The 26024-nt window shown below is 49.3% G+C and overlaps 8 protein-coding genes across 8 annotated transcripts; 3 read left to right on the top strand and 5 right to left on the bottom strand.

The window, feature by feature from the left end:
* The first annotated feature begins 19 nt into the window (after positions 1-19).
* Positions 20-777, top strand: K441DRAFT_148816 (uncharacterized protein). Its single transcript, XM_067640175.1, has 5 exons — positions 20-39; positions 88-173; positions 261-369; positions 485-689; positions 741-777. The coding sequence occupies exons 2-4, from the start codon at positions 132-134 to the stop codon at positions 568-570; spliced, it is 237 nt and encodes a 78-aa protein (XP_067502676.1). The 5' UTR covers positions 20-39; positions 88-131; the 3' UTR covers positions 571-689; positions 741-777.
* K441DRAFT_661944 (disulfide isomerase) lies at positions 753-2558 on the bottom strand. Its single transcript, XM_067648968.1, has 2 exons — positions 1741-2558; positions 753-1603 (listed from the first exon to the last, which is right to left on the bottom strand). The coding sequence occupies exons 1-2, from the start codon at positions 2258-2260 to the stop codon at positions 1035-1037; spliced, it is 1089 nt and encodes a 362-aa protein (XP_067502675.1). The 5' UTR covers positions 2261-2558; the 3' UTR covers positions 753-1034.
* Positions 2559-4092: 1534 nt separating this feature from the next.
* On the bottom strand, positions 4093-6707 carry K441DRAFT_678416 (kinase-like protein; the record flags this gene model as incomplete). Its single annotated transcript, XM_067651155.1, has 3 exons — positions 4093-4403; positions 4461-5151; positions 5202-6707. 3 exons carry the CDS (start codon positions 6705-6707, stop codon positions 4093-4095), a joined length of 2508 nt encoding a protein of 835 aa, XP_067502674.1.
* A 606-nt stretch (positions 6708-7313) lies between these two features.
* Positions 7314-9815, top strand: K441DRAFT_661942 (uncharacterized protein). The gene is made up of 3 exons (XM_067648967.1): positions 7314-7533; positions 7598-9574; positions 9623-9815. Exons 1-3 carry the CDS (start codon positions 7453-7455, stop codon positions 9752-9754), a joined length of 2190 nt encoding a protein of 729 aa, XP_067502673.1. The 5' UTR covers positions 7314-7452; the 3' UTR covers positions 9755-9815.
* Positions 9816-11202: 1387 nt separating this feature from the next.
* On the top strand, positions 11203-12345 carry K441DRAFT_678414 (uncharacterized protein; the record flags this gene model as incomplete). Its single annotated transcript, XM_067651154.1, has 2 exons — positions 11203-11411; positions 11463-12345. 2 exons carry the CDS (start codon positions 11203-11205, stop codon positions 12343-12345), a joined length of 1092 nt encoding a protein of 363 aa, XP_067502672.1.
* Positions 12346-15349: 3004 nt separating this feature from the next.
* On the bottom strand, positions 15350-19224 carry K441DRAFT_661939 (WD40 repeat-like protein). Its single transcript, XM_067648966.1, has 5 exons — positions 18845-19224; positions 18615-18760; positions 18375-18544; positions 17653-18235; positions 15350-17606 (listed from the first exon to the last, which is right to left on the bottom strand). The coding sequence occupies exons 1-5, from the start codon at positions 18984-18986 to the stop codon at positions 15762-15764; spliced, it is 2886 nt and encodes a 961-aa protein (XP_067502671.1). The 5' UTR covers positions 18987-19224; the 3' UTR covers positions 15350-15761.
* Positions 19225-19549: 325 nt separating this feature from the next.
* K441DRAFT_638720 (uncharacterized protein) lies at positions 19550-21574 on the bottom strand. Its single transcript, XM_067646550.1, has 3 exons — positions 21112-21574; positions 20697-21030; positions 19550-20643 (listed from the first exon to the last, which is right to left on the bottom strand). The coding sequence occupies exons 1-3, from the start codon at positions 21328-21330 to the stop codon at positions 20024-20026; spliced, it is 1173 nt and encodes a 390-aa protein (XP_067502670.1). The 5' UTR covers positions 21331-21574; the 3' UTR covers positions 19550-20023.
* A 1363-nt stretch (positions 21575-22937) lies between these two features.
* K441DRAFT_613404 (putative alcohol dehydrogenase) lies at positions 22938-24787 on the bottom strand. The gene is made up of 3 exons (XM_067645639.1): positions 24296-24787; positions 23728-24170; positions 22938-23636 (listed from the first exon to the last, which is right to left on the bottom strand). Exons 1-3 carry the CDS (start codon positions 24504-24506, stop codon positions 23133-23135), a joined length of 1158 nt encoding a protein of 385 aa, XP_067502669.1. The 5' UTR covers positions 24507-24787; the 3' UTR covers positions 22938-23132.
* Positions 24788-26024: the final 1237 nt, after the last annotated feature.

Raw genomic sequence — 26024 nt, 5'->3', positions numbered from 1 at the left:
CCTGACTGTCCTTGGTGCGATGCGTACAACATTTCACAAGTAACTATCCTGCTCACCATCTCGTATATCAAATCTAAGACTGAATAGATGCTTTCCCCAAGTTTTGTAAACACAGCACTCTTTGTCCGAAAATGTCAAAACACTCCGACACCGCTTCATCAATTGATAATATGGTACGGTCCACCCCTTACCCTGAAGCTACATCGGCTCCTCCGCCCAGTTCCCATATATAGGCAATTTCTAATAACGTGTCAATATAGTCCACAGTGAGCGACACTGCCTCCAGCGAACTCACGGCAGTTGTCGATGAGCTGCTAGGCCAGCTGTCTACAAAATTCTCGAGTATATCTAGCGAACTAATTACGAAGAGTAGGCTCCCCTCCGCTCCTTTCTGTCCGTTTGATTTCTGCTACTTATATTACCTTCCCGTTTTATGTATGGGCTGTGCTCCGGGGTTGAGTCTGCAGCTGACTGATCGGTGCAGTGGACGATATGTCCCGTCGCCTTGACAACCTTGAGGCCACCATTCAAGCCGGAGAGAGCAGCAAGGGCGAGAGTTCGGGTAAATGAGCTCTTCTTAAAGTTTAGGAATGGTTTAAAAGATTTTTGTGCATGATATCAGATGTTTGGGACTGCAATGATTCAAGCTTTAGATAAGCGACTTCGCGGTCTGACTGTTCAGAGAGATGGCATGTTTGATATACCTAAGTTTAAGCACTTATGGCTACTGACTTATTCAGATTTTCTTGGTGTAAATGGAGTGTTTATACCTAAGAGGAGCAGGATATACGAATTTCAGATATCTATTCATGAAGCATGAACCTTCTGCGCATTCTATCATCTGACTTGGCTTGTGACCTCACTATGGTTTATCATACATGAGTAACATCCACACGCTCCAAGAAGAACGCCATCATATATATTTTGTAAACCTACATGAGCTCAAAGACAGTCTAGGCAACCATCTGTCAGGCTATGATCCATGATTTCGTAAGAATATCCAACGTTACCTTCCTTCGCACTTGCTTTACATATTACAACTCACTCTTCTCATCCTTGCCAATAAACCTCCTCAAGATGTTACTCCGGCTAGTCAGGTCATCCACCTTTTCCGGCGCCAAGTTACCCTTCTTCAACATACCCTCTAACCTCTTAAGCTCCTTCTCCACATAACCCTTGTTGGCATTGACCTTCTCGAACACCTTGACGTAGTACGAAGCGTACTTGTCCTTCAGGCCTTGCGCGGCCTTCTTTGCCTCTTCAAGACCCTCGCCATACGCGCCAGAGAACTTCTGCACGATAGTGTCCAAGGCCTCAATAGTGCCACCAGTAGCATCCAACCCACCACCAATAGCGCGATGTGTGCCGGCTTTCTCGTTAAGGAAAGCAATGAAGTCCTTCTCTGTGCGGCCACCTTCGTAAGGCTGGGCCTCAGTAGAACCTTTAGGGAAGTACTTGATAGTGGGGTATGACTTGACGCCTTGGTCTTCCGCAGTGCGCTTAGAGCTAGGAGCTTCGGCATCAACTTTAGCGATCAGGACGGTCGGCTCGGTGCTGAAGTCGTTGGCGAGAGTCTCCCAGATCGGAGCGAGGGATTTGCAGTCTAGTAAATTCGTATTAGCATTGTAATCAACATCATTCCAAGTCCTCTGGGTTGGACAATATATCTATCCAGCTTGGAGGGAAAGGAACTATGAGGCGGTGTAGCGCTTTTACGAGAGAACGGGGGAAATGACTTACGTCCACACCACGGGGCTGTGAATGCCACAAGGACATCCTGGCCCTTTCCAACCTTCTCCTTCCAGCTATTATCATCCAACATAACCACCGAGCTGGGCATTTTGCCCTTGACCTTCGGTTTCAGGCCAGTCTTGTCTGTAATCCATTTGCTCAAGCTTTCAAGATCCCTGCCTCCGCTATAATCTTCCGGTTTGTCGCTCTTGCCATCGAACCACTTCAGAGTTGGGAAGCCTTGAACGCCAAACCTCCTCCCAAGTTCCTTGTGGTCATCCGCATCTACTTTACCTACTGTGACTTTGTCGGAAGCGTAGGCGAAAGTGGAGGCGAGTTCTTCATAGATAGGCGCGAGGCTCTTGCAGTGTCCACACCAAGGAGCGAAGAACTCGACAAGAGCTGGCTTGCCAGATTTCAGGACGACAGAGTCAAAGTTGGCTGGAATGAGATCGATGACGGAAGAAGATGCGGAGACAGGAGACGGTGTGAGGAGAGCAAGAGCGGGGAGGATGAGGTTGAAGAGCATCGTGAGTGTGTTTGCGGTGTCAGTATGCAATTGAGGTGTTCTCAGAGAGTATACTGAGGAAGTTGTTGTGGATTGGAGCTTTAACAGGGAGCAAGGACCTTCAAAGCTGTGTGGCGGGCTGTGGCCTCGATTAATCAGCCCAAAAAGGCAACGTTGCAGTTTCTCTCGGCGGTTAGGCACAACATCATCGATAAATAATCTTTTTGGTGAAACTTCTCCTTCTTCAATTCACAATCGGGGGCTTAGCATTATGTAAAGTTTGAGACCACAATGGTTGATGCAAATCACATGCCCAAAGGCAAGCAGACAATTGAGTGAGTTATCATAAGCGGCCTGCATGCCTATTTACTCGTAAACCAGGCCAGATTTAGCGGGAATTACCGTGGAGTTAATATGACTAATAAAGCAGATAATGATGTTTCGGGATAGCCCAGGAGCTGGCAAGGATTTGACAGCATCTGCTGTGAAAAGATATATGTGAGGGATATTTTATCCCTTACTCGGGCCTATCCCTTGCAACGTTGAGATCCTACTGGAGGTGGTCCGTGCGGGAACACCAGAATCAGAGCTGCACGACTCCAAGATTCTGGTGTTCCCGCACGGACCACCTCCATTAGGACCTCAACGTTGCAAGGGATAGCTCTCCCTCCTTATTGGTTCGTCTCCCTCTATCCCTTAACCCGCCGAGTTACGTCCATCTGTTATCGATAAGGGTTTAGCCAATCAGATCAATAGGATCAAGGCTCCGTGACCATACGCGTAGTTTTGATTCTGGTGTTCCGCACGGACCATCTACTAGATGGACGCCGGCGGGTTAAGGGATACGAGGCTATTGCCATCGTCCTCTCTTCCGTCGACTCTCCTATAACTCATGCTCGGCTTGCCTGCTCCCCCTACCGTACACCTAGGCAATATGCCTTACAGTATACCTTCGTTTAATTGTATAGTAACTTGCGGGGTATACGGGGGAGGGGAGTATTAGTGAACATTGCATTTGTATGGCTTTTACTAGTAAATTAGGTGCCCGAGTAGTGCCTTGGTTACCCTTGCCGCCTGCTGGGCCGCCGCTGATCAAAAGATTCGGGCAGTAAGGTTACTGCCAAGAGCTACTGCCCAGATCCTAGCCGATAATAATGTATCCCAACTTGTCAAATAATGACTTTTGACTGAGACATCAACCTTCAAAGACACAACATAGAGACCTGGCCCAAACTCCGCTGTAACCTGCAATGCCCCTCAAAATGCTGCCCTAGAATTACAGCGAAATAAAAGGAGAAAACTGCAGAATATCAGTGTCCGTTCTATGAACTCATTATGTGTAAGCCTAAATCCCAGCCAAGGAACAACAAAACGCCTCGCTCATGGTATTTAAACAGTGATATTTCCAACCATCCGAATATTTCCAATATATAAATGAATAAACAAACGCCAAGCGCACTTTGCAGTGAATATCGGAATTCTAGAACGCTATACTAAAATCGCGACGGCTAAGAATAGACCGTTTAGAGTTACCCCAAAGTTTCGCATAATATAAAAAGGGAAGGAGGGGGAGAGGGAGGGAGAGAGAAGGAGTGAGATGGAGGGAGAGAGAAGGAGAGGGAGGGAGGGAGAGGGAGGGAGAGAGAGGGAAGGAGATGGAAGGGGATGGAGGGAGGGAGGGAGAGAGAGAGAGAGGGAGGGAGGGGAAGGGAGGAAGGGAGAGAGAATGTGTGTGTGGATGAACGTATCCTATGGAGAGTGGCTGAGCGAATGGTCGCCGTTGTTCAGTGAGGTATCCTGGGCCATGGTCTTGGTCCAAATTCGTGGGCTTTTACTAATGGCAATGAGGCGATTTAGGGGCCCCCGCAAGCTTCTTCTTTAGACGTATTGGCTGGTATCGCAGGGCTCGGCCCAGTGACTGGCCGTTTGGGTCTCTTTCTCCAGAAACGCTGTCGAATATTGGTATGACGTTCACCTGGCCGGCCTGGCATCTGTAACAACTGACTGTCCGGATAATTCCCTCTGAAGAACATCAGATTCAGGCGGCCAAAGAAGCGGCGTACGTTAAGGGGAAAGGAAACAAGTTTCCACAGGTCGAGATCACCTTGGGGGGTTCGCATGTTGCGGTCGCGGTGAGGTATCTGCATGAGGACTCCGTTGGCCACTATATTCGTTAGCCAGATGCGAAAACATGGTATCGGTCTGAGCAACCTAAACGTACAATCTTCACCACTCGTTCGCCAGTTGAGTAGGACTATCCTTTTCTCTTCCGTGCACATGAGAATTTCGTCATCCATTTTCTCTTGCGGTAGTTCTCTAATGTTCGGATTGCGCCCTAGACTGAACACCCTGATGATGGGCTTGGGGGCTGCTGCTTGATCTTCTGATGGCTGAGAACGTCCTGAAGTAACCTGGTGACCTTGTGGCCTATCCGGCTCGATACTCGATTCTTCATTAGCATACTTGTTCGGTATCTCGTTGCTCCCATTAGTCTCGATGGATCCATTTTCTGGGGTCTTCTTCTCTCGCGCTACTCCAGGTGGCTGGTACGACACGGAGAGGAGATCTAGTGAATGAGCTCTCATTGGGGGAGAGGGGCTTCTGGCTTGAGAGGCTGCTGGCGTCATTCCAACATTATCGAAAATCTGGGGCGGCGAGCCGGAGCTTGCAGGACCTTGTAATGAGGGTTTGTAGTAGGAACCATGGACCGGGATCGGCTCTGGGGGAGTGTCCATGAGGAACCTTTCATAACCTTGATTGTGCTCAGAGGCGGTTGCTTTAACCGTAGTGTCTGTGAGCGTCAACTTAGGCACGTTGTCCGAAGAAACAATATCCTGCACGGGATCGTTGGGGTCCAACGACACAACAGAGGCCAGTCTTCGCGGTCTCTGGTTAGAAATGTCTTGATTGATCTACCAATTTTAGTTGCATTCAAACAACCACTTTCAAGCAATGAACTTACCGACGGATGACACTGTGGGCAAGGGGAAGTGGTCATGTCCAACAATTCCCATACTGTCTGTAGGGACGGTCTCTCTTTTGGATTCTCCGACATCATTTTCAGGATCATGTCGAACATTTCCTGATCAAAACTTTGCACGGGAGTGACGCTCGATGTGCCAAGCTGGTCACATGAGGGAGGGCAAGAGACCATAGTTCGGTTCCCCTTCTTCTTCAATAAGCGCGAGATCCACCGGCGCACATTCTCTGCGCATTCATGATATGCCACTACGGGCCCGCCATCCTTTTGTGGTACAGGTTTCCCAACGACTTGGTACATATCATCGAAAGGCTCTCCATAGATGACGTTTGCCATCTCTAACCAAACACAGCCGAGAGAAAAGATGTCGATATCGTAATCCCGCCCTACCCCCACCTCTTCTTGGCCGTGGATGACCTCTGGAGCCCCGTACTTCACGGTATATCCAGTGGGTCCATATGTGACAGGATTTGCGGAGCCGGCATGTCTTGTAGAGATTCCAAAATCTGTAATAATGACAGAATCGTGTCTGTCAATAAGGATATTTTCTGGTTTAATATCTTTGTGTTTGATCTCTAGGACCTCGTGCAGATACTTAAGGGCCTGACAGAGACACGCAGGGTATATTCGAAGTAAGCGTACGTGTTCGTGTTCTACAGCAAGAGGATCGTTGCAATTGTTCTTATTATAGGTTGAGACCACGTCCATAAATTCCTGAAGGTTATAAGATGCGACTGGAAACATTAGTATACCAATCCGCTCCTCTTGGATGTAACTGCCAAGGAACGCTATGATGTGGTTATGTTTCAAAGATTTGAGGTTTGAGATCTCTTGGTAAACTTTGCGCTTCTCATCGTCCTCAGTGCAACGAATCTCCTTGGCAGCGAGCCTGTCCTCGAAGCCGTATTCTTTAGTAACTTCAAATGCGGCGATGAAGGCCTTTTGACTCCATCCAACTGTCCCCAAGTATTTACCCAGTTTCGGACCCTGTCCCGGCTCGAGAACTAGGTGGTTTGACCCACTTCCACCTGGCCAACGAAAGCGGTACTTCCGGCGGAACTCTGGAAGGGGCATTCGCGATGCTTGATTATGAGCTTTCTCTTGGGTTCGCAGACGAGGGCTGTTACAGCCTCCCATTTGCGCTGATTCGGTAGCTGATGCCACAGAGTCTGCATGCGGGGTGTCAAACTCCGTCCTTCTCTGCATTTTATTAGAACGCTGGGAGCCGTTACGAGAGATAGGCGTCTCTCCAAGGCTAGGAGGGTTAGAGGTGTTATCGCTCCCACGCGGCGTTTCCTCGAAGAGACGCCCTTGTTCTGAGCTTCCTTGAATAGAGACAGAAGAGCTGGAGCTGTCGATCGCAATGCTTGAGGACTTTGATTGTCTTGGCTCTGATTTCGTCCCATTCTGGCCGGTGCTGTGTTGGGATGGACTGTCCTGAAATTGAGGTCCATAGTTTGAATTACTGCCTTCTGCGTGAAGGGTCATGGAGTTGGATTAGGAGGCCGTAGCGCAAGGTCGGTGGCGAGATTTAGCTGTTGCAGCGCTGACCACCATCATAGAGTAGGCAGCTGCAACTGGCGGTCTCACTGAATGCGATGTATCGACAATAGATGTGGCGTCTTTGAAGTGTTCTGTAGACCGGGGTTAGTCAATAGCAAGCATTGACGGAGGAATTTCGTAACGCTGGCAAAGAACGACTGCTTCTATGAAAGAAAACAGAACAAGATTAATCGCATATACGACCTGCGATCTGAGAGTAAGGACCTGAGGATGACAAGATGATAGAGTTTAACTGGGCTGAGCGGGAACTAGGTTGAGCTCGGACTGGGTTTGTGCAAAGCCCGAGAATGCAGAACTTAGCCTCCTTTCGCAAGGTGCGATTGGGGGGGCTGTAGGAGCTGAGCAAAAGGTTCTGTGAGTTGCTTCCTGTGGCGTTTCTCGCAAGGCTTAATAGACTTGTCCCTCTGTGGACTCAATTGCCGAGCGCCAACCAATCCATCCACTCACAAACACGCCCCCTGCATGTTCTCCATTCAATACCTGTAATCCCTGCTTAAGGCGCACTCGGAGGCTGTGATGCAGGAGGGAAACAGACCGTGCTCCTTTGAGTGCTTCCCAGCTCCAGGCAACTGTTCTTTGCCGCTATTACTCTTTACTATACCTACTATTAGCCTCTTCAAAACAATCCGTACACCTGCAAATCCCGTCAGCGTTTGAGCATGAGAAGAAGATGACCGATCCGATCTCGATTATATCCCTCTCTTTAGGAGCAGCTTCGTTGGCTATTCAAGTATTCGAGGGAGTGAAGCGTGGTATAGTACCCTTCCTTAATGAAGCCAACCTATACATGATGCGGGTGCTAACTCTGGTCTGAAGGTTTCGAATACTTCGAATATGCAGCCAATATGCCTGAAGACTGCGCATCCTTTAAACTCCGACTTCGAATCGAATACAGTCGAATCATGGACTGGGCCGTTGTAGCGGGTTTATCGGATAAAAAGGACTATGAGGGATTCAACAAGAAGTACACGGCCAATCGTCATATTATTATGGCCGTGCTTAGCGAAATGAACGCCCTCTTCCAGCGTCTTCAGAAAGACTACAAAGAGTTGAAGTGGAACGAGGATGATGAGCACCGGCCTATCGGCACTTCGGACGGCGGTACCCAAGATTGCGTCACACAGCCAAACATAGGTCCGCAAGTCAAAGTCACTCCGGCGGGTCCTCAAGAGGCCGCCCAAGAGCGTAATCTAAAGCCTGGCGATAAGGAAACAGTCGATAGCATAGACGTTAGCTTGTATGGAATGTTCCAGTCTCCTAACGTGCCAAAGAGACAACAAAAGTACACGAGGGGTATCAATCATATTATGAGCTTTGGGAAGAAGGCGAAGAACGTCGCTATGGAGCCAAAACGCCTTAGATGGGCAATGGTCGATAGAACCAGATACTTTGAAGCACTTCAAAAACTGAAAGATCTTACCGACTACCTACATCAGACCACGGGCGATTACCAGCTGGAGTTGTTAGCACAGTCTACCCGCGAGACATGCCTAGCAATGTTACGGTTGACAGACTCAGTTCAGGAAATGAAGGCTTTGCTCGAAGGCGCTAAGGTCGTTAGGATTCCTGATCCTGAGCTTGAAATAGACTCGAGCAGTATTTTCTCTCAGGCCACAACTCTCCTCGATCGGACTGAGGACCGCACCTCCCAGGATCAAGAAACGTTATTTGAGAGACTGGCCCAGTTCAGTATTGAGTACGCAGAAGTATTTGCAGCGGATGCGGATCTGGGTACTAGGCTGGACTCGGTGGACGACTTCACATTCAAATGGGATGCTGAGACGGACCGAGGGTCACGGACATCGGCAATATTTCGTGATCAGCAGGTCTGGATTGAATGGAAAGAATTTATTCCTGGTCCAATTCAACCAAAGAACGAGTTCGAGTTCCCAACGTGGGGACCGAATCCAGATCTTGTGAAACGACTGAGTCAATTGTCGGCTCTGCTTGAAAAAAGAGAAAAGCCTAAAGAACTCAGCATTCCCGATTGCCTAGGATATTTCCAGGATAAGACTCCTAAAAGAAACCGGTTTGGTTTCGTTTTAAAGGTTCCAAAGCAAAGTCAGTCGAAAGCAGTACCAGAATCTCTATTCGAGATCCTTGAGAGAGAGCAATCCAAAAGCACAATCAACAAGCGTATCAAGATTGCACAGAGTGTTGTTACTTCTCTCTTCTGCCTCCACGCCGTCGGATGGCTGCATAAAGGCCTACGGAGCGCGAGCATCCTATTCTCAGGCGAATCTAGTGAACCTTTAATTTCAGGCTTTGAGTATGCTCGGCCCGCCGCTGCCAATATTACGTCAACACGGCCTCCTAGTGATTTAATGTGGGCAATTTACTGCCACCCTGATTATCAAAACAACGCACCGGGCCACTACCGCAAGGATTTCGATATCTACAGCCTTGGTATTATTCTTCTAGAAATAGCGCACTGGAAGACAGCAGATGAGCTCTTCCAAATTACAAAGAAAGTAAAGGAAGTAGAGGCTAGAGCCCAAGCTCAAGCTGAAGCTCGAAATGCGCTAGCCAAAGACCAGGCGAGGAAACAGGCGGCACAAGAAGCAGAGGTCTTTAAAACTGGACTTCTGAGAAAAACGAAGGACCGAATACTGAACGATGACGGCGGATTGATGAGTTATGTAAGAGATACGATAGGTGAACGCTACTACAACGCCGTTATGGCGTGCATTCAGGGAGTCGATATTTCTCGATTCGTGTCAGAGGCTGAGGACGCGGAGTTGGTTGTTGACGTGGTCATGCAGCAAGCGTTCCTACGGCAGGTCATCGATGAGCTCCAGGGTATTAGACTTTGAACTGTAACCTTTTGAGATTGGAAATACCGTTCTGCGGGTAGCGTCGATGATTTAGCGATCTTGTTAAAGATTTCGGTGGTCGTTGAAGTATCGAGCGTACTCAGTGACAAATCTTGGCAGCTCACCACCCTTATTAGCAATGAGAATGATTCTACTTAGATAAAAGCTTACCAGTGTTGACCGTATAATCCTTAGAGGACACTAGAAATGTCCGGAAGTTCCGCCTGTAGTTTCTGACAGTATCGGGGTTAGGATTAAGTTTCGCATTGCTAATAACGACGTCATTCATATTCATCAGCATTTCTTGCCACCTGCCGTGATGAAGGTATGCTTTTGCTGATTGATGAGTCTTCCTTGTGACTGATTGTCTCAGCCCCAAGGTGCCTTCGAGGGTGAAGTTCCCACCTGTGTCTACTTGAAAGCAGGTGCCTTGGTCAAGGCTACTGTAAGAGAGGGACGAATTAGCGCCTCAAGGCGCCATTCTCCCATCGAGGCGTCCGCAGCCTGTCGCCACTTGGCGCTCCACGAGGCAGAATCACTTCGGAAAGCGCCTTGCGACTAGTTGAAACTGTTGTAGCCCGTGCAACGGAGCTGCGCACGGCTGCCTTACCTAACAAAAACGTGCCAGGGTTGGACCCAGCCCGAGCAGCATAAGAAGAGAATATCATCCTGACCTTTGAGAAGGCGACATATGGTCTTTAACATGTCATCGATAGAGAAAATCCTGTAATATTTTGCCTAGATTACCACCGTCGAATGCCCAAAGAGCAAAATAGGAGTCATTGGCGTTCTCCCGTGTGCTTTGCCGCCTGGACCATTCCAGCCGCATTTTGGAACACGTTTTGCGCAGTCACACTGGGCTCTGCCTCAAAACACTCTAAATGATGAGTATGCGACAACATGCGCACTGCTGATATCTAACATCCTTTGCCCCTTAGTTTTGTATAACTTTGGAATTTCACACTATCAATGGCACCTGTATTCAAAAAGCGATCATCGGTGAGCCACCCACCGTCGCAGAGGGCAGAACCGACAGAACCAACGGAAGCGCCCTCAACAGCCTCTCTAGAGAGTAGCCCGACACTTCACAGTCATGCGGCCTCATCTTATATATATCTCCATAACCGATCCGCGACATCTCCGCCCGCTTTTCCGAGTGTCGCAGAAGAGGATAGGATTTCTAAGGTGAACAAAGCTCTCGATCCTTTGATGAAACTTCTTGAGTTGGGCATCTTATGGAAGAGGAAAACAGTGCTCAGTCTTGGTAGGATATCATTAAACGCTATTATGTCATTTTGCAACTAACAAGGGAGCAGATGGCGGTGGTATCCGTGGCCTGTGTTCGCTCTTTATCCTCCGCAGGCTCATGAGCATCATTAGAGAAATTGAGGAAAGCTTTGGAACCCTCTACAGCGCACAGTCACTCCTACCTGAGAACAATGCAGACTCCAAGGAAAAAGGTCGTTCAGAGACTCGATTGAAGGGAGTCTTCCTGCCTTGCCACTACTTCGATTATATAACAGGAACAAGCACTGGAGGGCGAGTAAAGCGTTACACTATAACATTGCGGACCGTGGCTAACGACGTAGCAAAGGATCACCGCCGTTATGCTTGGGCGATTGCAGTTCACCATCGAGGAAGCGATTGATAGCTACAAAGACCTGTGGAAATGGATGGCAGAACATTCGTCAAACTATCGCATGCTATCCATTGTAAAGGGAAAGTACTCCAACACGCAAAGTCTCGAGATAGCGCTATCAAATATTTTAAAGTCTCAATCTCTTACGTTGGGTTCTGACCCACGAATGTGCCGCACGTAAGTTTTGCTTCGAGACTGTCAGCTCGAGTCCGTGCTTACACGCTCTAGATTTGTTCTAGCCATGGAAACTGGCGAAAAAGGATTCCGGGCTCCGTATTTGTTCCGGTCTTATCCATTTGTCAAGAACGGAATGACAGAGTTTAATCGAAATCCGAAAGAGGACACAGAATCTTATAAGATAGTGGATGTCTGTCGAGCAATTTCAGCTTCCCCACAGTATTTCCAAAGCGTAAAGCTTCAGCAGGGACCCGAAAACAGTAGCAAGTCCACCAAGTTCCGCGACGGGTCAAGATGGACGATGAACCCGTCTCTGGAAGCTTATAGAGAAATTCATTCAATGCATTTCGACGTGAAGACACCTATACACTATCTGCTAAGCGTTGGATGTGGAGTTAAGACTAAACGCTCACGCCTAACCAAGGCGTTTTCAGCCCGCAATAGCTTTCCTATACGGACTAATTGGGAAGACAACGTGGTGGAAGAGATGATGCGCGATAAGAGCAGTCACTCGGAATTTGAATACTGTCGTCTCGCTGGGCCTGAATTTCTTCCGACGAGTCTAGACCAAAATGATTGGAATTCTAATCTTAAGGGCGAGCAATCTTTCCAAAAAATTCAGGATGCCGTTGACAAATATTGCGAGGATTACAAAGACGACATAAGAGGATGTGCTGAAGCTTTGGTGTCACTACGGAGGCGTCGAGCAAAAACATCTCGATGGGAAGAATTTGCATTCGGATATAAATATCAATGCAAACATTCTTCCTGCGCGGGAAAAATACCGCTTTTCGATCATCGAGCTGACTTCGTCGACCATCTGCGACGGATACATGAGGCACCACCTGAGACTGAAGAGGAGCTTCCAAAATTGGAAAAAATAATATCTGAATCGCGTACAACGGCTTTATGCAGGCCGACCCTCGAAATGTAGTTTTGAGCTTCGCCGCTCTTAGACGGCTTGCAGACTCAGCCGTATCATATTGGTATCCCTTAGAACGTTGGGGTCCTTAGAGAATTCGTTACCGGATTTAATTGAGCACTTGCACTGAACCGGGTTCTCCGATTGGCTGGTCACTTATCGATGACCGCAGGGCCCATTTCAACGTTGTAAGGGACAACTTCACCTGTCGAACTGAGCTACGGATTACGAGTCTCCTTGTCATAGGCGTTAGCCTAGCTAGTGCTGGAATGATTGGGATCCAGTTCAGCTTGCTACACCTTCTAAATACGTTCCCGTGCCACTGAAATACTTTTCTTTGGTCTTCAAAGGCCTTTAGCAGTTCAAAATCTGTATTAGTCCTGCGAACTCGCTGAAGAAACCTATATAGTTTATAGGGATCAAGGGACGTAATTCGGTTATACGTTTTTCACGCTTCGTTTGATTAGTTGTACTTTAACCTTCGCAGACGCAAGTTCTATAGGCGAATCTTTCTAGGACCATATTTGATAAAGCTATAGTCTGCCATTAGGCCGAATTGATAGTACGTTAATCGACTGCATGACCACCTTTGCAGTTATATCGCAACGCCAGACCTCTCTTCATAAGATAAATAATCCCACCTCGTAAAATTTCGGCACTTCGCCTAAGTTCCTACGGCTAAGAAAGCCGCAAACAATGTTACTTATAAAAAATACTTGGAAACAAGAGACTTTAAACTATGTGCTAAAATAAGTAGAAGTAAATAGTAAATTATAACTCTGAGGGAGACTATTAAGGAGGTGTGTTCTAGATTCCCTTTTGCGCCTTACTTTCCCTCCAATAGTTCTTTTGCTAATAATAATAACAGATACATTCAATTCTCTGCAATAAACATGTTTTTAAATCCTCTGAAGGATCGCTTTTCACTCTTAATGCCTCTACCAGCTGCCTATTATAGCTTTTACATATTCCTAAAAAATAACAGAAGGGGGGAATAAATTCAATGATGCGTCAATACCAAAACCGAAAGCACGCGGGGTTATGCCTAGGAACGGTTGCGAGTCCTTAGCAAAATGCCGTAACGTTACTGTATTGGCGGAGCAGAAGCTGATGGTGTTTATGGCCAGATATTGGGGTGGGTTAACTAGAAGGTCGAACCAACGCCTTCTACCAGGTGGAAAGCACCCCTGCTTTAGCGTCTAGAAGAAGCGCTTAAACCCTGCAGATTGCGCCCATATCGACCTGGCTGCGCCCACCTGGTGAAGTCGACCTAGGCAAAACAAGTTATCGAACGTGCCCTTAAGCGCCCTTATTTTGCTAACGTACACAGTAAACGCAACAGATGCTCGCGACCACTTTTACGCAATCCTTGGACTTGCCCCTGAGGCAGACAGGAGTGCTTTAGTTCCAGATTATACTGAGTCACTCAAGGAAGTTTGCAGCCAATTTACCAGTCTTATTATAGAAACCGAAAATAGGCTGGATATTCTCATGTTCAGCCACTCCACCTACGAAGCAGACTTACCACATGGGCACCAAACCTCACAAATCTCTCACGCAGCGCTAGTATGCGGTGGCGGTCGTATTGGCAAAACTTTTGGGTGTTAGGAAGATTTGACATCAATACACCGCAGGCCAAGTTCTCGAGATACAAGAGGTTACATCGGAACAATATAACCATCTGGAAGACCCGCTTACCAGGAATGTCAAGTGCGTCTACGTTTCCGAAAATAAATGGAGGGAGAGACTGAAGGTTTACTGGGAGTGGTGGTTTGGAACAGCGGTGGAAACAGGTTAGGACAGAAAACGAGGCAGATAGAAAAATAGAAGCAGCAGTGGGAAAAGGATTGGAAGCAGTTGGACGAGCAATTGAATTCACATTGGGATTCGAAAAAATTGCAGTGGGGGAATGAATGGAAACAACTGGAGCAAGAATTAGCCCAAATGTGGAACCGGTTAGTGGAGCAAGTAGATTGGGAAAAACAATGGGAGAAATGGGAGCAGTGGAAACAAGGGAACCTATGGGACCGGTGGGACCAAGGGAACTTGTGGGACCGGTGGGACCAAGGGAACTTATGGGACCGGTGGGACCAAGGATGGGAATGGAAGCAATGGGGTACAGCAACTGTATAAGCAGTGTGTCAGAACTCGTGTGTGGGTTAATCTACGAAGATAATGAGGCTATATATACATGAGGTAGGTGAGTCATAGACACCCCCTGATCTAACCCTGATATAGTAGTAATCGACACCAGGTCGACAGAGTGGAAGCAACAGCAGGAGCAGCAGGGTTTGAGTGTTCTGCTCTCACCAGCACCCTCGTTACCTACAGTTCTCAGGAAATCTCTCATAAATTGTGCCTGGAGGGTGTCGCAGCCACGGTACAAAGAGGAACCTTTAATAGCTATTGGCAGAACCATTATATTAGACCACCGTTTTGAAGAAAGTCCACCAATCGCAACGCGAGGCATACCAGATACGTTCCGCTATTTATATCGATCATTAATCGACCCGACTGGTCACCATATCAAAAGGCAAAGTAGGTATGTGGTGGACCACGAAGATGTGAACAGAAGTGTTGAACTGGAAGAGAAAAGGTACTTTGACTTGTCCGTACAACGAGTCCTACAGAGCCGCTGCTTCTTCAGTGGGTACATTGGAGTGGGGCCACTGTTGCCGTATTTTTGGGAGGAAATATGCAATTTATCATTAAAGACGAATCCAGGCACTATTCACTTATTGGGGAAGCTTACTTGCATGGGATTATAAATGGATAGTTGATGAAATCCTTAGTGGGACTTTAAGAATATTATCTTAAGTAGCATTGTGGTAACGGATAGCCGCAAAAATGTCATCAGCCTCCTACCATTGTGTTAAGACGTTTGAAGCTATCTGTGAAGGCATAGATCTAGAGACCCGTTACGCGCACTCTTTAATGGCTCATGGAAGAGACGTCGATCCGTTTGATCTATTTTTAGGCGCGGCGGCACAAAGTACCCTCTAACGATAATCAAAAAGCGTATGTCTATTCCCTGCATAGTCAACTCCAATCGGCTCAGCACATACGCCTAGCTCAGTTCACGTCCTAGGAAGGGCTTCAGAAACCTATCGAAAGCATATGTCAAGCGTCAACGACTAAACAAATAGCCTCTCGCGCTTCCTTCCTACAGCCAACCCAACAAATAATCCCAAATTGATTGACTGTATTCAAAACACACTTCACACACCCAGAACACGCTCCCCCAAATGTTTTTCATACAAACAGCAGCTCCGCAATGCATCATCTCCAGGATGAAACAGCTCATCTATCAAACCCCCACCCACCTGTCAACCTACCCTCCCGAATAAAAAGCAAAACGCCGGAAACAACCTCCCACTCACCTCTTCCAACAAACCAAGCCGGGTCAGAAAAAAAAAGCCCAACCCACTCTACGCTGGCATCCCACACCTCGTACAAACCAGCCTCTTCCCCTCCGCCCCCTCAGCCGCCCTAACCACCCTCGCCTTAAAAACCGTCCCCCCACACTTCCGGCACTTGACGTCCTCCTCCGTCCCCACTCCTCCTCCTCCCCCTCCGTTCTCATCATCATCTTCGTCGTCATCCTCCGCCTCGCTGCTCAGCGCGCTGCTGATATTGCTCGGCCTCTTGCTCAGCACGGGCCGCGCCGGCGGCACCAACTGCGCCATCTGCTCGCGCCACGCGCCCGTGTTCCAGAACACCCACGACTGGCCGTTCTGGACCCAGAGCGGGTTTGCCGTGTCGCGTGCTGGGACAGGGAGCAGATCCGGTCCGGAGGCGGACGCAGGAGCGGAGGCAGCGGTAAGCGGGCGCGGCGGGGCGTTGACGGTGAAAGGGTCGGCGGGGGTGGGGTCGAGCGAGAGGGACGTCATGGGAGACGCTATGGTGGTGGCGGAGGAAGGGAGGTTGTCGGTGGCGGAGGAGCGCGGGAGCAGCGGCGGGGTGGCGTCGGCGCCTGTGGGCTCGAATTTCACGCGCGACGAGGATGCCAGGCTCATCTGCCCGAAGCTCTTGCGCGGGCTGACGCTGCGCGTTTTCTTGCCACGGCCTCCGCTGCCGGCGCCGCTGCCGGAGTCGAAGCTGCCGGTTTTCGCAATGTCTTGCCGCCAGCTGAGAATGCGGTCCGAGGGCGGCTGCGTGCTGTTGCTATCGCGGCGTGTGCGGCCGCTCGTGCGGGTCGCGATGCTGCTGGGGCGGCTGAGGGCGCCGGGGGGGCTGATTTTCTTGGAAAAGACGGACGAAGTTTCCCAGGCGTCGTTTGTGCGGAGCCGTTTCTGGTACGCGCAGTCTTGTCTGAAGACTTTTATGCTGCCGGTGTAGTCAGCGGTGACGATAATGTTGCCGCCCAGGTGCGCGGAGCGGGCAATGTATGCGGGAGATTCTTCGACGCGCTTGAAGGCTGGCTCGGTGGGTCCAGGCGTAGTTTGGGTGCTGCCTGCCTCGGTAGGAGCGCGAGAGGAGTTGATGGATTCGGTACGGGAGATGAGGGTGACTGGGGGAGGGTTGCAGAGCTCGTATACAGGGTCTTCGGAGTTGCTGAGGAGCTGCCTTGTTCTTATCGGAGCGAGAATCGAGCATGTTGTAATAGATGTGTGCGCTTCAAATGTTTCCATGGGTCTTTGGTTGCGTTTTTCACCTTCTGCTGGTCCGGTAGACCACATGTATGCTTTGCGGTCTTCGCTGCCGCATATTACGTAGCCTGCGTCGTCGGCAAAGGATGCGCGGATTTGGCTGTAGTTGTTCTCGTGACCTTTAAATTTCACCTCTAGGCTTTTATCTCGGAAGTTATAGAGACGTATTCGGGAGTCGTTGCTTGAGATTAATAGCTTGACTTCACCGTTACTGCTTCCGGGTGGGAAGTTGATCGTTTGGATTCCGGTTATCTTACTGCCCTTGGCATTCTTTCCATGGTTTGATTTCACATGGATTTGGGTTTGATACTTCAGTCCTTCCGTCTCGTAGAACATGCATAACCCCGTCAAGGTCCCTGCAATGCAAGTCTTCCCATCTGGCGTGAAAGCTACTGAAGTGATCATATCCGGGAGCTGATTCCAAAATGCGACGCTTTTATCTGGTATACTCCAGAGTCGGAGCTTTGTATCTAACGAGCCAGCGAGAAAGAATCTATCATCACGAGGGTGAAACTGAATGGATGGCACAAAATCAGTGTGCTTAAATGTGCACAAACATTCACTCCTGCTAACATGCCATAATCGCACCGTTTTGTCCATGGACGAGGAAAGTAAGAAGTTGTTCTAATAATGTTAGCCGCATATCTCACATATGTTAAATGCACCCTACTTTACTCCAACTTAAATCAAGGATGGTTGCTGTGTGGCCTTGGTATTCTCGGAACGTATTCTTCTGGAAAACAGGGGCGCTAAGGTGAAGCGGCCGGTCTTCAGCAGCTTCTTCCTGTGCTTCCTCCCTCTCGTGCGCTCGGCGTTCCTCAGGAGTGGATATAACAGCCCATACACGGACGATCTTGTCTTGCCCACCAGCTGCCAGATATTTCCCATCCTTGCTAAACTCGAGGGCCCAGGTTGGATCATTCGTCGCTGCAGAGCCGGAGGGTGTTGGAGGCGCATTCGCACCATTTTGGGGTTTCTTCTTCTCAGCAGGTGCACTTCGCGAGCGCAACCCCTGTGCCAGAAAGACGCGATTAAATTCCTTCTCTTTCTTGAAACGGGCCCTGACCTTGATGTAGGCGGGAGGTTGCGGATGCCGAGGACTGAATCCTAGATTGTCGATCGGCTGGGAAAACAGCTGTGCTTCCATGCCTTCCGGTCTCGAATCGCCCGCTTCCGATTCATCTTCGGCAGCACCATCGAGGGCCCCTTTCCTTTTGTTTCCAATGAAGCGACTAAGAAACGAAACGCCTTTCCTATTTTCCGGGGTTTCGTGTCAGCCTTGTCAGCTTCATCTGTTGTGCTTACGCACTACCGACCACGCACGTTGCGGAATCCGTAGGCCCCCGCAACCTGGTACTGGATTCATGAGATGGTTAGAAATGCGTTGCTCACTTCTTGTCCTTAGTCAGCCCACTAGTTATCTCTCGTGACGTATCCGTTGGCTGCTTCGTATCCGAGAAAGACTCGCCAGCCTGGCTAGCAGATGGGCTCGAACCAATCTCGGTAGGCGACCGTAGCTTCTGAGGTAATGTTGCCGTGGTATGCGTGCGCTTGAGGATATGCTACAAGTATAAATCCACCACGTCAGCCCACCCGTGTTCGAGCATGTAAAATTTCCAGAAGTGCCCATACTTGCGACAAGGGATCTATAGCAGCGTCCGATTTAGTTTGGCTCTCGAACCTCCCATTCCGGGCCGCCGGCTCATTCGACTGTGAACTTGGGCTACCTGGGAGTCCACGTAGCTTCGTTGGGGAAGATTTTCCACTCGACAGTGGGCCTAGCGATCCAATCCGTTAGCTTTCACTCATGTATGCCTCTGCCACATGGCTTTCGTCTTATCAGATAATTGACGGCAGCGTACGGTCTCCCTTCATCTGTGGCCTTATGAGCCTCCCAGCTTCCAACCCTTCCCATACCGGGGACTGGGTCGAGGAGGCACTCTGCGGCGCAGAGTCCTTACTTTGCGGGTTGATCACCCGAATCTTGGGCACGGCATTCGCCATCGCCTGAGCAGCTTCATGGATATTGTGTCGGGCAGGGTTCGGGGTTCATGAAGGAGAAGGGATTTAGGTAGCGCAATGCGGAAGGCTGCGGAAGTGGGTTGGCGTCGCGATTCAGGATAGCAACGGGAAAGAAGTGGTCGCGTAGGACAGAAATTGCAGAGCAGCTGGCTATAGAGCTCGTGTCGTTTGAAATAGAATAGGGATGGGATAACTAATTCTGGGGGAGAGGCTTGGCGCGTTGGGTTCAAAGTCCGACGTCATGCCAGGATGCATGCCTTCGCTTCACTGCCCCCAAGTCTTCTGCCTAAACATGCCCGCCCACTGCCATATTATGGCTGACGGACGTCCTTGGGCCGTTCAATCCTGAGATTCGTAGCTCCGAGAAAGGACGGTACATAAAGAATTATGTGGCGGCGTGTTGGGGGGCGTTGTCCCTCGGGTTGTTGGTGCCTTTCAACACTTTCTTGAAACTCTCGAGGGAAAGACTGCCGGGTGTCTTCAGCGGTTGGTAAGAAACAACTTTTGAGATGAATTGAAGTTTGCAAAGGTTCTGTAAATGAGTCGCCGCATTTTGGATACGAAGGGTTTCCCGTCACCAGCACATATATTTTGCTAGGCAAACTACAGACCTCCCAGCCATGGGTTCACAAACAAAGCTACGACAAGATAGATTTCCGACATAACGAGTTCAATGTCCCACTAAGGTATTCCATCAAATTCCTCTAAATCTTAATCTCGTACAGTATTTATCAATAGAGCTGGTATATCATTATCCCCGAGTAAACATGAGCCATACCCGCCCCCACCCATTCCCAGCCAGTATAAGCTTTCCCCATTAACGCCGGGAAGTCAACCTGCAAGTGTGATATAATGCAAACAGGAGCCGCGATTTTCCAACAGTTCAACCGCCAGTGCACCGATACGCTGCGGCTTACTCCAGTAATACAGAGAAGAAATGAACAAGAGTAAAATGTTGAGCCAAGCCAGTAGGCGCGAGTGGTACAAACAAAAGAAAAGTACATCTATAAAAACAAAGTTTAAAAGTCCTCGTCGAAGCTGAAGTCACCGGACATCTTCGGCGCCTCTACAGTGCTTGCACCCTCCGTCATCTCATGCTTCTTTGTACTGGCCATGACGCCAGCCTTCTGGTAATCGCCGACGCGCTTCTCGAAGAAGTTTGTCTTACCCGCTAGTGAGATGTTCTCCATAAAGTCGAATGGATTTGTTGCGTTATAGTATTTCTGATTTCCCAGTGCCAGAAGTAGACGGTCGGCAACAAACTCGATGTATTGGCACATCAGCTTAGAGTTCATACCAAGTAAGGCGACTGGTAATGCGTCCGTAAGGAATTCCTGCTCAATTGTAACCGCCTCTGTGATGATGGCTTCGACCGCTTTAGGGCTTGGTCGACTCTTGATGTGGGAGAAGAGGAGGCAGGCGAAGTCGGTGTGCATACCCTCATCACGCGAAATGAGTTCGTTCGAGAAGGTCAAGCCGGGCATAAGACCGCGCTTCTTAAGCCAGAAAATGGACGCGAAGGATCCGCTGAAGAAGATGCCCTCGACGGCAGCGAATGCGACTAAGCGAGAAGCGAAGGTGGAGTTCTTGTCGGATATCCATCGAAGAGCCCAATCTGCCTTCTTGCGCACACAGGGAACTAGAAGACGCGTTAGATACGCGTATCTTAAGATTTTAGAATATCGGACTTACTGTTATCAATGGCATTCAAAAGGTAAGTGCGCTGCTTTGGTTCACTGATGTAGGTGTCAATCAACAGAGAGTATGTCTCCGAGTGAATGTTCTCCATCATGATCTGGAAACCATAAAAGCATCGCGCCTCTGGTACTTGTACTTCACCGCTGAATCGCTCGACCAAGTTCTCATTGACGATACCATCGGAGGCTGCGAAGAATGCGAGGACGTGAGAAATGAAGAAACGCTCGTCGTTGTTGAGACGCTTGTTCCAATCGTGAATGTCTTTTGAGAGATCTATTTCTTCGGCGGTCCAGAAGGATGCTTCTGCTTTCTTGTACATCTGCCAGATCTATAGTTGAATCTCCAGTTAGCTTAAAGCTCAGAATAATCAACCCAACGCGTCTTAGGCAGCAACGCGACAAAAACATACCTCGTGGTACTTGATAGGGAACAATACAAAGCGCTGAGGGTTCTCCTGTAGCAGAGGCTCATATGCTTCCTCAGGCTTGATAGTGGGAGCCACTGTGGGTGTTTTATCTTCAGGCGCGTCTTCTGGGTCCTCAATGTTTGGGATGCCGACGATGGGCATGGGGACGTTCTCTTTATCGGCAGAAGAGAAGTTAAGCTTCTTTGCCGGAGAGTCTGACATCTTGAGAGACTCGATGGCTGAGGCAGCCTGTTGGACAATTAGTTATAAGCGCGTTCTTGTACAAAGAATACTTGTGGTGGTTGGGAACGGTCGTGGCGACGGTACCTTTTTGGAGGGAGTAACTTGGATAGACATGGTTGAAATATAGTTCAAGCTGTTAACGGAGGGCAATTGTCAACAGGAGAACTGATGCAAATAGCAGAAAGATTCTGTGGCGAGAGAATTGATGTTGATGGTGATGGAGAGGAGACAGAGAGCAGGCAGAACGCGTCTTAAAGTGTTTTCGAGTGCTCGGTCCATCATCGCTTAAACGCCGAACACATGACGTGACGCGCCCTGGAACGGTGACACGGGACGTGATTCGGTGCCCAGCCCCACGCAAAACATCCGAAAGCAGTTACAAATCTCTCACTCAGAGTGGATCTGTGCTTGGATATCGCTTGGGTATCTCCTGATTATTATGAATTTCAGCTCGGATCTTCGCAACCGGAATTCCTCCGTCCTGCAACAGACGTACGCTATTGACATGTCTATGATGGAGCCTTTTGTAAGCCCGAATTGCTCCCGATATCCTTTCAACCTACTTAATCCAATATTTTCCGGTTTAGTTGTGTTGGATTGAAGTATTCCCAGGCCCACTTGAGAGTGTCTCATCGGAAAGCATGCTCAGACATGTAGACGCGTTAGTATGCGGGTGGTTGGGAGTCGCGCCTCGAAACCGAAGACTTGGATGGACGTGCATATCTAGGTGAATTTTATGCTTTTTTTTGGAGCAATGCGAGCTACGGGATCGTATATGCGCGACATAACACCTGTCTCCTGCACGACTGATGGCATCACCAGCCAAAGAGTCATTGCTAGCCCAAAATGGAGGCTTTGCCTAGGCGGCAGCCTTGGATACGCGATGATTCAGACAGCGGGTCTTGCAGCGCAGACGTAAAGCAGAGCGGCTCTACTAATTGATCCTATGCTAAACTTGCAGCATCCAAGAATGCACGGTCACCACCATCGCGTAATGGCCCGAGGGTGCATGGATGCGCGAAATCACGTGTCTCATCCCCAGGCCGCGTCAAGTGGGATGAACAAATTTAGGGCTAGTATACGCGCCCAATCCCTCAATTACGTCCAATAGCAGCCAGTGAGCTACCTCCTTAAATAATATCCACCAATGCACCGTCCAACTATGTCTTTTACTATCATATGAAAATTTTCGAGAGCCAACTGTTCCACCTGCCGCTCACGGCGTACATCTCGAACCCAACTACCTGCACCTCCCTCTGCCACTACAGTCCTTTCCCAACACGACCTACTCGCTAGTTGATGGAGGCTTCCCTGAGCATTGCACCTTCCATTTACACTCTTAGTCTCGGGTTTTCGCAATCTTGCAATGTAACCCTTTCATAGCTCGACCAATGACAAACGAACTCCAGACCCTCAGAAGACCACCCGTAAGATGCAGGGACATTTCATAAACTTACAGTAGCTTCAGCAGCTCCCAACCATACTAGCAAGCTCTCATTGTACTCCCTAGTAACAAATAGGATTTCTTTTAATCAGATACAGCATTTTAGTAGAATAAAGTTACAGCGCGCGGATGAGTTTGGTTTGTGGTAAAATACGAAGTATTAGCAAATGGGCCCCTTGTAATTGTTCGTCGTGCTTTAGCACAATCACATCTAGTACTGAAAGCGGCAACCCAAGAAACTATCAGTCAACCCTATCGCCATCTAAACAAAATTCGTCTAGACCAATTCTAAAGACTCAATGCTTGGGCTTCTAACACACTCTACTTCAGTAGAATATCACCATACAATCACAGGCTTCACAGTAACGCCCTCGTGCATCTCCTTAATTGCCTCCTTGAAATCTTCTGCTTTGAACCTTTTAACCAGCTTCTCAAGTGGGAACTTCCCCTCCCGCCACCACCGAATCATCAACGGCACGCTCTCAGACGTAATCGAGTCGCCTTCCACAGCACCAATATACTGCTTTCCTGCGACCATGAACTCAAAGATCGGAATATCCAGCTTCGCGTCAATTGGTGCCGTCCCAACCTGCAAGATCTTTCCCCTGGGGCGCGTGAACTCGACAGCCTTTTGGATCAGCGGCAGGAAGCCCGTCGTATCCATCGTGACCGTACTCCCAAGACCATCCGTAATTGCTCTAACAGCCTCGACAAGCTCTGCCAATGACCCCATGCCCGCTGTATTGATGACGTGCGTCGCGCCGAGCTCCTTAGCCAACTGCAGCCGTGAGGCGACTTTGTCGATGCCGATAACAGTTCTGCAGTTACGGATCTTCGCAGCCTACGCCATCTGTCAGCACTCCCATCCACAATTAGCCACACCCTCCAAACCATCACACTCAAAACTAAGAGTCGGGTGCTAAAAACCCTACCATAACCCCACTCAGCCCCACCCCGCCCATCCCCAAAATCGCCACACAGTCTCCCTCCCCCACCTCCGCTACTTTCGCAATTGTCCCGCTCCCCGTCTGGATGCCACACCCCAGCGGCGCCAGCAGCTGCAGCTCCTCGTCACTATTCACAAGGCCCTTAACATTCACAACAGAGCTCTCGCGCGCAATCGTGCGGCTCGCGAAGCTGGACTGGCCGAAGAATCGGCCGGCGATGTTGGCCTTGACGCTCTCTTCTCCTGCAGAAGAGGCAAGAGCGAAGTCCGGCCCGCCGAGGAAGTTGATGGTGTTGAAGTCGACACAGTGAGCCGGGTGGCCGCCGCTGCAGAGAGCGCAGGTCCCGCAGGACGAGAAGGAGAGCAGGACCGGGTCGCCGGGGGCGGCGACGGTGACGTTTGCGCCTACGCTTTCAACATAGCCAGATCCTGCCCTCTGTTAGCACAGATATCAATACGATCGTAAAACTATCGCTCGGCTTCTATGCTCCATTCTTTGAATCCCTTGTTGGAACTAGCGCATGAGAGTATTGAGTGGGTAATGGACAACCCACCTTCATGCCCTTTGACGCTCGGATACACAACCCCGAAACCCTCCTTCTGGCCCCCGAAATGCAGGTCCGTATGGCACACGCCGCTCGCCGCGACCCGGATTACCAGCTCGTCCGCCGCGATATCCCGCAGACGCACCTGCTCCATCGCCCACTTCCCCTCAGACACTGGCCCATGCGACACAATGGCACGGGCCGGTGGTGCGGGAGACATTATGGAGAGAATGGACTAGGTTGAGGGAGCAGAAGCGAGCAGGAAGTGGAAGAGATATGGAGTTATATGGAGTTACGAACGGAGACGTGAAACTAGGTAGGGCACGCGAACAGAGGAAGAAAACCGAGAATTAGTGGAGAGATAGAAACGCGACAGAGAGTAGCAGAGCCAACTTAGATTAAATTGCAAGCAAAATCACTCGTTGTGGTTTCAGAAACCTACAGTGTATAGCAGACCCTGCGTGCTGGCGGGTACCCTCAATATACGGGACTCGGCTCCCCTAGATTCAGGTCCCGCAGCTAGGACCCGCTGATCGACGGCGGGGTGGAGGAGCGCCTGGCGCACGGTGAGACGAAATGCAAGCCATCGGATGCGCGACGTCGGAAAGCGGGGTTGATTGGATGAGGTTCAAAGAAGGATTATGTATGCGGCACACATAACATGGTTGTGGCCACAGTTACAGTAATTTAATATTGGCTGATTGCATCTAGTATCAATCTGGTGATGTTTCAGTCGCTACGTTGAGCCTACTTAATAAGTTCTTCGTACTATGCTAGGCATTATTTAGGTCTAAACGTACACTACGTCTTTTTAAGATTCGAAAGTCCCGATCATAGTTTTTTATCGGCTTTTGCTAGGATATATCCGTTGGCCAATTGTCTATGTAACCAACGAGCTCATGCACGTCTCATCTAGAATCCACAATGACTATGAAGGGAGCTAATACCTCGTCCTCCGCAGAAAAAATGTTATTCTCCATCCGGAAGCTTCCGATGAAACATGAAATTCAGGATCCGGCACCCGAAGCATGTTGTTGAGCTGCTGCTACATATTCTTGTATACCACCAGTCTAAACTATTTAGTCTAAGATCAGCTTAGGAAATCTGCGCGGCGTGGGCCCCCTAGAAGAGATATCGAGCCATCGAAGGTCCCGAAAGAGTTGTGACGGTAGCAGCACGGTTCTGAGTGCTTTCAGTAGCACCGTAAGACAAGAGGTGCTTGAGATCAAGCGCCGTAGGCAGATCCCAATGGTTGCAAATAGGATATCCCTTCCTCAAATGGCGGAATATTCCTAGCATACCATTTAGTTCCCGTTCCGAGCAAATCTGGACATAGTCAAAACAAGGACCGAGGCTTCACACCAATTCCGCCGTATGGTATGTTGGTTTAGGGGAAACAATCAAGGAGTCGCCCTCTCCTTGCGGAAATTTTACGTACTTTGCACAATCACTTTATGCTATTCCATCTCGAGGCACTCTAAATGTGCTTACTCTTCAACAAACACGAGATGGTGCCTTAAGGACAGCCCCTCCTGGTATTCTAGACTCTAGTTGACCACCGGGTATTCGGCATTCACTCATTAGGACTCTCCAGCGTGGATAAAAGCGTACAGTCTCCAATTTCTGCAAAGGGTGTTGAGCGCAATGCTGGGAAGTACTAATCAGAGTCCCTTGCCTAGGCCGATAGTGCTACAACGTTCATGAAGGACTATTTGCTCCTCGTTGTGCGAAGGTTTCC

Source organism: Cenococcum geophilum, assembly GCF_001692895.1.
Source record: "Cenococcum geophilum 1.58 unplaced genomic scaffold K441scaffold_28, whole genome shotgun sequence".
NCBI classification, from domain to species: domain Eukaryota; kingdom Fungi; phylum Ascomycota; class Dothideomycetes; order Gloniales; family Gloniaceae; genus Cenococcum; species Cenococcum geophilum.
The sequence above is the reverse complement of the archived record's forward strand: the minus strand, read 5'-3'. Positions and strand labels throughout refer to the sequence as shown.

Excerpts from the sequence above, each read along its gene's own strand:
- K441DRAFT_661939 (XM_067648966.1), bottom strand. The coding sequence starts at position 18,986 with ATGGCGAATGCCGTGCCCAAGATTCGGGTGATCAACCCGCAAAGTAAG. Across the intron at positions 18,545-18,614 it reads CTATAGATCCCTTGTCGCAA|CATATCCTCAAGCGCACGCA; the intron begins GTATGGGCACTT and ends TTATACTTGTAG. Across the intron at positions 18,236-18,374 it reads GGGCTGACTAAGGACAAGAA|GAAAGGCGTTTCGTTTCTTA; the intron begins GTGAGCAACGCA and ends CCCGGAAAATAG.
- K441DRAFT_661944 (XM_067648968.1), bottom strand. The coding sequence starts at position 2,260 with ATGCTCTTCAACCTCATCCTCCCCGCTCTTGCTCTCCTCACACCGTCT. Across the intron at positions 1,604-1,740 it reads CACAGCCCCGTGGTGTGGAC|ACTGCAAATCCCTCGCTCCG; the intron begins GTAAGTCATTTC and ends CGAATTTACTAG.
- K441DRAFT_661942 (XM_067648967.1), top strand. The coding sequence starts at position 7,453 with ATGACCGATCCGATCTCGATTATATCCCTCTCTTTAGGAGCAGCTTCG. Across the intron at positions 7,534-7,597 it reads TATTCGAGGGAGTGAAGCGT|GGTTTCGAATACTTCGAATA; the intron begins GGTATAGTACCC and ends CTCTGGTCTGAA. Across the intron at positions 9,575-9,622 it reads TACGGCAGGTCATCGATGAG|CGTTCTGCGGGTAGCGTCGA; the intron begins CTCCAGGGTATT and ends GATTGGAAATAC.
- K441DRAFT_613404 (XM_067645639.1), bottom strand. The coding sequence starts at position 24,506 with ATGTCTCCCGCACCACCGGCCCGTGCCATTGTGTCGCATGGGCCAGTG. Across the intron at positions 24,171-24,295 it reads GAGCGTCAAAGGGCATGAAG|GATCTGGCTATGTTGAAAGC; the intron begins GTGGGTTGTCCA and ends AACAGAGGGCAG. Across the intron at positions 23,637-23,727 it reads TGGGGCTGAGTGGGGTTATG|GCTGCGAAGATCCGTAACTG; the intron begins GTAGGGTTTTTA and ends CAGATGGCGTAG.
- K441DRAFT_638720 (XM_067646550.1), bottom strand. The coding sequence starts at position 21,330 with ATGTCAGACTCTCCGGCAAAGAAGCTTAACTTCTCTTCTGCCGATAAA. Across the intron at positions 21,031-21,111 it reads TCCCTATCAAGTACCACGAG|ATCTGGCAGATGTACAAGAA; the intron begins GTATGTTTTTGT and ends ATTCAACTATAG. Across the intron at positions 20,644-20,696 it reads TTTGAATGCCATTGATAACA|TTCCCTGTGTGCGCAAGAAG; the intron begins GTAAGTCCGATA and ends CGCGTCTTCTAG.
- K441DRAFT_148816 (XM_067640175.1), top strand. The coding sequence starts at position 132 with ATGTCAAAACACTCCGACACCGCTTCATCAATTGATAATATG. Across the intron at positions 174-260 it reads CTTCATCAATTGATAATATG|TCCACAGTGAGCGACACTGC; the intron begins GTACGGTCCACC and ends GTGTCAATATAG. Across the intron at positions 370-484 it reads TAGCGAACTAATTACGAAGA|TGGACGATATGTCCCGTCGC; the intron begins GTAGGCTCCCCT and ends TGATCGGTGCAG.